Source organism: Stegodyphus dumicola, chromosome 6 (genome assembly GCF_044657685.1).
Source record: "Stegodyphus dumicola isolate Sdum_Otavi_A_Nest chromosome 6, ASM4465768v1".
NCBI classification, from domain to species: Eukaryota; Metazoa; Arthropoda; class Arachnida; order Araneae; family Eresidae; genus Stegodyphus; species Stegodyphus dumicola.
This window is the reverse complement of record NC_140773.1, coordinates 138,576,602-138,586,374: the sequence shown is the minus strand read 5'-3', so window position 1 is coordinate 138,586,374 and position 9,773 is coordinate 138,576,602. Positions and strand designations below refer to the sequence as shown.

Below are 9,773 nucleotides of genomic sequence, written 5' to 3'. Positions count from 1 at the left end.
CCTACATACTACTGTTATCTAATCAACTTACAAGTACTGTGCTGCCAACTGTAAGTCGTCAGTGTAAATATAATTGATACAGGCATGATACAAATTGGCATTTCCTTGACTTTTCATCGCAAAAGCAGAGCTCGTGCGAGATATTGGCACAACAAAATTTATTCATATTAGTTGTCCATATGAGAGGCGGGTGAGACGAATAAGGGGTTAACCAAATGGGTTTATTCTCCAGATAAAACAGCTGAATAATGAAGGTAAATTGCTAAAATTTTTTTCTTGTTTATAATATGGTTTATTTTCTTTGTTGTCTTTTTTTAACTGCCCTCAGATTAATGATGATCTTAAATAAGCTAATTTTGAGCAAACATTTAGAAAAATTACATTGAACCAATTACCAAAGATGCAATAGTCCACTGATTATATATTGTATGCATAACTTCTCAAGCTATTAATGAGTTGCATAGCTTCAACCATACATTAATACCATTAGAATTTTTATACTGTAATTTATATTGTCTATATATATACATTAGAGCCCATGACAAAAACAAAACAAAAAAGAAAGAAAGAAACAAAATCAGTAATAGGTAAGTAAAACAGATTTAACAATATAAAACAAAGCTTCTTTGTGCTCAAATGGCTTTATTGTAACCATAAAGATGAATACAAAAGTTATTACAACTGCCAAATAGATTTTTCAAGCAACTTAAATGCTCTACATATATATATATATATATATATAATATATATAAAACTTGGCCTGGAAGAAATGTAATATTCTGTAAATCAACCAACTAACACTAATACTCTTTTCATATATAGCAGTTTCGTAGAAAGTTAATACAAAAAATAAAAATTTAGTTTAAAAGTTCAACGGTTTTTTTAATAGCTTTACTGGAAACAACAACAAAATATTGAATGGCATCTAACAGTTGTGCTGTATATATATTTCTAATTCGTTACTCTGAAAAATCTTCAGATAAACAACAAACATTAAATTAGAAACAGTCATATAATAGAACTTATTTTATATATGGAAATAAATTTGAGCAAAATGAATTATAAAAAACTCTTGCATAGTTTTCTTTAACAGGAAAGTAAAAATATTTTCTAAAATACTTTGGAATATTAAGAGAAAGGAATGTTGATTAGAAATATAAAGCTTATTTAAAGATTTAATTGGGCCCAAAGATCTGCATATTTGGAAACACTATTTGGCATGCCATCACATGTGATAGAACTACTAATGGCACACCAAAATTTATTATCCACTGTTGACCATGAAATGGTACTCACAACACCTTTCTCCATCAAAGCTCCTAAAAAGTAAAATATAAATTTTGTTAATGAAAAATATATCTGACATTTTGACCAGAATATACCACTCATTCATTATCATCCACAATAGTCTTAATTTGATATTTATAGAATAAACAGGCTGTATTATAATATAGCCTTAAAATTTTAATGATTAAATCGTATAATTCGTCAATACTGAGTTTTTAAAACCAATGCAACTCTTTTAAATAATTTACAATTCAATAAAATCAAAACATTTTTTATTGGGTTCTTTCATAATGTTGATTCCTAATCTGTTTAAATAAAAACAGAAAATAGAAAATTTATGAAAGTAAAGAAAAACTGTCATTAAAACAAATGCATTTTTTCCTGATTAAAATAAAAGAAAATGCACAGGAGTAAGAAAATAACTTTCTAAATTTCAGATCACTCACTTGTGCGCAGTTAAAAAAAAAATTGCAAATTTTAAAATTTCTAAAATAATGATAATTTTCATTTAACAAAATGCTCTTTTTTATATTTGATTCTACAAAATATTAGCAAAAATCATCAAACTTCTATTAAAAAGTTAACTAATTAATAGCATTTGTAATTTTAAATATGACTGTACACTGATGTTATACATCTTAGGGTCTCCTCAACAGTAAAATTTTGTAAAGTTTGAAAAAATTGTGATTGAAAAGAAATTTTCAATAATGCGGGTCAGGAAAATTTTTTGTTTAGTTATTTCTGTGACCTAGCTGGTTTATCAGTTGCTCTACTATTCTTAATTTGTTTTATTAACTTTAATAAATTTTACTCAGTGTCTTTCTAAAATTCATACCATTCAAAACTTATCCTATATTGTGTTTCCTTAATGCTTATGGAAATATGCGCCTGAAGAATTTACCTTCGAACAAGCTTCAAAATTTTTCATTTACTGTCCCCGAGGTCCTACGTGACAGCAGGTCTGATAAATACGTTCTGCTAAAACTAAATTACTGTTTCAGAGTAGTAACTCAGTTAACAATTTAAATATTCTTTAGATACTAAAAATCACATAAATTCACAGAAGAATGAAAATTATTCAGACACAGATATTTGTTTTGAAGATGATTCGAGTGTTCTAAGTAAACAATATGTGTACATATACATATATATATGTTTTGGCAGTTGGGCACATCAGTGAAGCTTGGCATCAAAATCTGGACATGGCTGAGTGGCTGACAGCAGAAATGGTGACACTGAAAGATTTCATCTTTTAAAACTCCAAATCCTTATTCACTTAAAATGGCAGATCATTATTCTTTCAGATTCTCCTAAAACTACATATTCAATAATGATTTAAATTAAGATAAGGTTAAGGATAAACTTTTGATGTCATAACCATTTTAACAAAGGAAAGAAGAAGCGACAGAGCCGCACAAGGTCTTATCAAAGCGATGGCAGGGAGCAGTCTCATGAAAAATGGCACGAATTCTTCATTTATAGCAGTAGTTATGTAACATGCCAGAATGTTCTTGATAGTACTGGTCTAGGGAAAAGATCCTGAAGTTAATTAGAGATTGCCTGTTCGCGTAGAGCAAAATATGCAAGATAAAAAATATCTAAATCAAAATTATAATTTAAACAAACAGTAAAACATTAATTATCCCTCTCTGTTTTAAAAATCGTAATAACTTCTCTGGATTGTGTAATTTCTAGATCTTTCCTTTTTGCAGGGTGCGCAGCGCTGATGACGTAATAATTGGGAATGAAAACTTTTCTCTTCACATGCTTCCATATAGGATAACTATGCACTTCAGCTTCACTCTCTGTTCTGGTAGGATGTAATTTCGCTGTCTTGCTTGCTATTGCTATAATATCAAAAATGTAAATGTTCTTGAATAGTGCCCAGTGATTGCAGACACAAACGTCAACTGGAAAATAAAAATGAAATTAAAACCGCCTCATCTGCCAAGTTCTTTAGACATTACCAAAGCAACATATTAGCATACTACGCAATCATAATGCTTCCTCTCTAATATGGATCGACGATCTATCTTATCTTGGTATTATGCATCAACAGTGCTCCCATCTTTTGCTTGCTATTATTATGTCAAATTAGTCCGATAGAAAAGTTTCCTGCAGCCTGAGACCTTAATGGAAAATTTATTCAGCTCTTCAAATCATCGTTTTGTGATAAATTCAAAGGCAATGTGAACAGTGAATCATCAAATCTGTTTTTTCAGATTTTATTTCTTAAAAAATGAACTATCATCCTTCTGCTATCGTGTCTTACAAGTACTTCACACACAAAAAAAAAAACAAAAAAAAAAAAAAAAATCACACATAGTGTCTACAGAATGAAAGTAACTGCCGATAAATCTAGAAGTTCAAATGCCTAGTGAGAAAGAAAATTAAATTTACTTTGGCCATCTCTACAGTATTTATAAAGGGAAAAAAAGTACGTAATATGATTCTAAACTAATGAGTGGACTGTCTAGCAAAGAACTAACTAATTTATTGACAGTAATTAACTAAATTCAGATCTATTACATGCTCTGGCATGTTGCTTAGCCGAATCTAGATGGCCAAGTGAGTGTTTCTTTCCTTACCCAATAGGTGGCGCTGTATTCTAACTTAACAAAGTGCTTTAAATCATCAGTGAAACTTAGCGCTTAGGGAAATTCAGCATTACAGTGGGTTCAAGGTCGATCTGTGCTTGTGCTTTGCAAGCATGTGCGACAGAAAATTTTTAGTGCTTCTGTTTTTCTAACAGTCAATCGACAGCTCGAAAGTTATCTTCGTGTGAATTTAACTCAGGAACGAGACAAAATTATTTACTATGTTGTGAATTCTAATCTTTTTATTTATTTTTTGGTTAAAATTTCTGCAATTTGATTTTGTTGTTTTGCAAAAATGTGAAATTCTTGTTCATTAATTTTTCTAAATTTTCATAAGTATGTGTAAGCTTATGTTACGAGTTAAGTAACGAATTTTAAGCTATTTAAACTATTTATAGGGAAGGATATTCAGGTAAATAATCATATTTTTGAATTTATGTTGAAAATTTTGAATTGTTGATAAGAATTTTTAAGTGAATGAAATAATTATGAAAAATTTGTATAAAATATGGTAAACAAATACAGTTTTTGAGTAGTATTATAGGAATCATAAGTAGTAAGGAATTATGTTAACTGATTTTAAAATTTAAGGATCATAATATGTGCAAATAAACTTTGAAGGCTCCCACTTTTATACTTTTTTCTGTACATAATTAATTTTATTTTTTTATATAATAGAATGGTTAATTTTTTATAAATGGAGTGTTATAATGTAGTTCGCAAAAGGCCAGTTACCTTATAAAAGACACAGAGGCCTTTTCATGTAACTGCCCGAATAGCTAGATATGTGTTTACTAGGGGAAAGCTGCAGGGTCTTCCAGTTTGTACAAAATAAGTAAATTCGAAATTTCGATAAGAATAGTCTATTGTTTCAAATGAAAATTTATTTAAGTTATAATATTTTGAAGATATTTGTGAATTTGTAATATTAATGGATGTGTTTGAAATTTTCATATTTGAAAATTTTTAAAGCCTTCCCTAAACGGATATAATTAAGAAATTTATTTTCTTTTTTTATATTCACAAAATTATATGATCCACATTATTATCGTAGGGCAATGTAGAATTTAATACAGCTTTAATTTTTTTTATATTTGGTTTTCATTTCATTTAACTAGTTTGAAGATTTTTATGGCCATAAATTACAAATGTAAACTTTGATAAATATACAATACTGGAAGCCAGTAAGGGAAACAGGCTACTTGACTAGCCAACTTCGATCCGGCAGACCAGCTAAGGTAGGGCAGAAAGTACAACAGGAACATGTCTTATCATATGCCTTCATGTATCCAAATAACAGCACGAGAAAGATAAGTGAAAACTGTAGCCTCTCAAAAAAGTTGTGTTTGGAAAATCCTAAATTAATTAGTTGTTCATCCATACCAGCCAACACCTAATCAGGCATTACTGGATGGGGATACCAAGAGACTTTCTTACACTTATTCCAACTTTGTCATGAACCAGACAGTGGTGCAAATTCCTCACGAACCAGACAGAAGTCCAGCCGACGTCACAAGTGAAGGAAGTCCAGCCGACGTCACAAGTGAAGCAGTATCTGCTGGAGGAATTCAGAGAATGAATAATTGTGTAAGGAGGTTTTGAAGAGTGGCTTCCACATTCATCTTATCTGACCTCCAATGAACTTTTTCCTGTGGGGATACCTCAAGCATTAGGTGTATGTGACCCCTCCACAAACATTGCCAGACCTTCTACAAGGTATTACAAATGCTGGTGCAAACGTGCCATCCATTATGCTACAAGGTGTTTAACATGAAGTTGGTCATTTCAGCTGATAGACAGAAGTTTGAACATTGAAAATAAAGATAACTTATGATAACTAATTATTTTTTCCTTCTTTCAGGATGTCACAGGAAATAATAGTGAACAAACAAATGCTCTTTTCTCATTCATGCCCATGAGGTGTCTTTTCGTACTAAATCAATGATGCTCTACAACTTTGCAATTCACTTTTTCTTTCTATCTCATATCGTTTTTGAGATACAGACGCTAACTCTGTTTTCCACCAAGTGATGCTGTAGGCTATCTCATCCAGAAGCACATAGCCACTTCACTATACCTAGAGACTACTTTTATGACTATAGCTATAACCGATCAGCAGTTAAACGAGTGGTACCAGACTTTAGTTGGCACCCTGTATATACATATATATATATATATATATATAATGTTGTATGATCTCAAATTCACTTAGTGATATTCATGCAATTTTTTAATATTATATAATATGCCTTATTGATTTCACATTAATTATCTTATGTATCTTGTTACATTTTAAACATTTAGTTGAAAACATTATCGTGACAGATTAATAACATGAAATGGCAAATAACAAAGTATTATTTTTATTAAACTTATTATTTAACTTAATGTAACTTTAACTAATTTAACTTAAATGTAATATAACATTTTTATTATTTGCTTAAAAATCAGTCTAAAACAGAAACTTTCTATAAAGATGCATGCATATTTTCTCTTTCAAAAAGATCTCTATTTTCTTGCTCAGAGAAACAAACATTTAACAAATTATTTAGATACAAAAGAGCCATCAAACCATGATTGCAGATATCGCACATATTTGGGGAGAAAGATTTGCTTAATCTCGCAACCGCTGAAGGGTTAATATCATAAAACTTACAGATAAATCCATTATTTACTGTTTTGCAACAAAATAAAGGCTGCAATTAAAAAACTACAGAGCTTATGTATAAATATATAAATTAAAAAAAAATATTTAATTTGTGAATAATTGACAAAAAAATTTTAGGACAAATGTAAAAATCTTTATATTTGAAACATAACAGTACTAATAGATTTTCAGTACATAACATAACAGACATAACAGTACTAATAGATAGTACTAATAGTTTGTTTTATATACATTTTAGTCCAATAAGCATTACATTACAATTTTAAATACATTTTAGTGCAATAAGCAATATGTTTAAATTACATCAGTAATTAAATTTCCTCACCTAAAATGTTGACTGTAGTATCAGCAGAATAAGTTCCTTTGCACACAATTAAATTATCCGAAAATGGATGTGGGATATTAAAATCACACCCATCAATGGCACATAACAAGGGTTCCTCTCCCCAGAAAGTAGCCTTCACAGAATGTGTTTGACTTGCTGATTTAGCAACCAACAAGACTGATATTGGAAGGGTGCCTTCCACTTTGGCAGAAGATACATCGACACCAGAAACCTAAAAACGTAAAAACATTACAGAACCTGAACACCTCTTTATTACTGACAGCTCTCATAAAAAGAGCATGATATAAACTTATCTAAACTTAAACATAAAAATGAAACCAAAAAAAAAAAAAAGTATACTTTGGTATTGGAGGTACTTTACACAACAAACAATCTGCTGACAACTTTTGACATATATGAAATATATGTTATGAAATATATTTTTGACAACATCAGATCAATGAAACAGCCTATTTTTTAAATTTCCAGAGGTTTTGTTAGGTAGTCTGTAAGACCATTATTCTCTACTGCTTCTCTGCTCCAATACAAACTAGGCAAGAAAAAATAAAAAAAGGCAAGTGACTTTTTTCGAACCGATTTTCTATTTTCTGTTTTTATTATTATACTTTATTGGTAATTATTCACATTACATCCCCATTACATATCTTCTTAAGAGAATTTGAACACTCACAATTTTTTGGCAAAATACTACATGCCTAGGTTTCACTTCCTGGCAATGGTGTAGCTAGAAATTTTGGACCCTTAAGAAAAACTTATAATAAGTACATACGTGTAATATATTCAGGAGCAAGAATGTTGATGGTGTAGAAGTGTTGATCCATAATGACTAGGAAATTGGAGGCAATGGCAGATTAAATCTTCAGTTTTATTTTCAGCAACTACTTGCGGCTATACACAAGTCGGCACATTAAATGTGCCTGTTCCAAAAGACTTACATTTTTGATAACTTTGTAGCAAGAAAGCAGCAGCAGACAGAGAGCACTCACAATAATTTTAGCAAGGCCAAAGCGTGGAAAGCAAGTACGTAATGTTCAGGATGAAATCTTAAGTCAAACTGAGTTAGTTTTGGTTCTCAAAGCATTTTGATTGGATAGTTAATATTGCTGCAAAATTATTATTGGCTGCTTGAGTTATAGTTCAATTTACATCACCAGAATTACGTAACAGTCATATGACATAGATTTTTCTCGAAATGACACTGTGCAAATAGATGTTGCTATTTTTCGAATAGAGAAGGGAAATTAATTTATGTTGCTAATTTAATTTTTTACATATTCTTTATTTTTCTTACATACATATACAACTAACATATATAATTATGAATTGAAAATACATTTTAGTCCAATAACTGACTTTTATTTAATGTTTTTATGCAGCTCAATACTATTCTAATAACAAACGAAATTTGTTAACAATAAAATGACACAGAAACAATCTTAGTAAACATAACTAACTAAAAAGGAGAAGAAATGCTAATCATGTTACATTCATAATAATTAATATAGCTATGAAACACAAAATCAAAGCAGTCATTTGGTGCTTTTGCTCAGGCAAAAGAATCTATTACATTTTACTTGTTTCTTTATGCTCAATGACAAGAAACAAAAAATAGTTTAATCATGTTTCTATAGTTTTATTTCTTCGGTAATCTTTAATGATTTTTAGCTTTGAAAATGATCTTTCTAATGTAGTAGCAGTTATTTTTGTTGTTGTGTCAATGATAAAGCCTATTCAAATAGTGCTATGGGCAAAAATGACAACCCTGGCAATCTGAAAAATATGATCATCATAGAGATTCAGTCTCTTAAACAAGACCCCAAATTTTAACAATTCAGTAAGGATGGCCCGACAGTCATAAATGTGGGCAGTTCATTTCTGTGTTCGGTTACAGGAATCATTAAAACAGTTATATAAACCATTTTAAAAAGTAAGAAAAATATATTCAGAGAAGTCATTTCACAATGAATGACTTTACAGTAAGTTTCCAAATTCTTGAATGACCATATTTTTCTGAAGTTCATCTTTACACAACTGTAGTGCATTTATAAATTGTAAATACAGTGACAATATTCCAAATTAAACATTTACTAAATTGTCACATTTTTGTATTAATTCAGTTTACTTAGTATTGATCATATACTAAAGCTCCGAAAAATCAAATCAATCTCTCACATTTGTTTTGACAATAAACTGATAATTTATTTGCACTAAAATAACGTCTAAAACCCACTAAAATAATCCACAATTCTGCTAAAGTGTGTTCAAGTTAATTTCAAAGTTTTTTTTATATTTACGCAGGTGTCATTTAAACACTGCATAGCTTAATCTATACATATATTAGCTTTCTGTAATATTTCTTAAATGTATTTTATTTCATTTAATACTTCATGCATAAACATACACATAATAATAAATTCGAAATCTGCTATTTTATTTTTTTCTGGAGTTCTTTTTCTCATTCCTCTTTTTTATTGCTTTTAAAATGGATTTCAGATAAAACCTTAAAAATGTCAACATAATTTTACTGCATATAACAAAGTAATATTACCAGATTAATGAGTTGGTTTCAGTTTTTTTAAAGATATTTTTGATTCAGTTGTAAAATTCAATAAGTCGCATCACCTTATACTTTGTCCACAGAATAAATACATATTTTGAATTATTATGTCACTTTTTAGGAAACACTAGCAGCATCATTAATGATCCTGCTTAAGCTGGGAGACAACATAAGTATTCTGCATTTGGCTAAGTAGTTTTTATCTGATGCAGGAGTCCATTATAAACACCATTCATAATATAAATGTTATCATAGCCTTATTTATAACACTTTTTATTTGAAATTTATTTTTCATTCAAGAAACTGAGGTTAATCCTT

General features: G+C 29.7%; 1 protein-coding gene across 1 annotated transcript in view; it reads right to left on the bottom strand.

The window, feature by feature from the left end:
* Positions 1-622: 622 nt before the first annotated feature.
* Positions 623-9,773, bottom strand: part of LOC118182304 (D-3-phosphoglycerate dehydrogenase) — a 46,172-nt gene continuing 37,021 nt past the window's right edge. Inside the window, exons 10-11 of the mRNA XM_085818925.1 lie at positions 6,878-7,109; positions 623-1,319 (exon numbers count right to left, since the gene is read on the bottom strand). Coding sequence (XP_085675051.1) covers positions 1,168-1,319; positions 6,878-7,109 — 384 coding nt within the window. The 3' untranslated portion in view covers positions 623-1,167. The remainder of the gene's footprint in view (positions 1,320-6,877; positions 7,110-9,773) is intronic.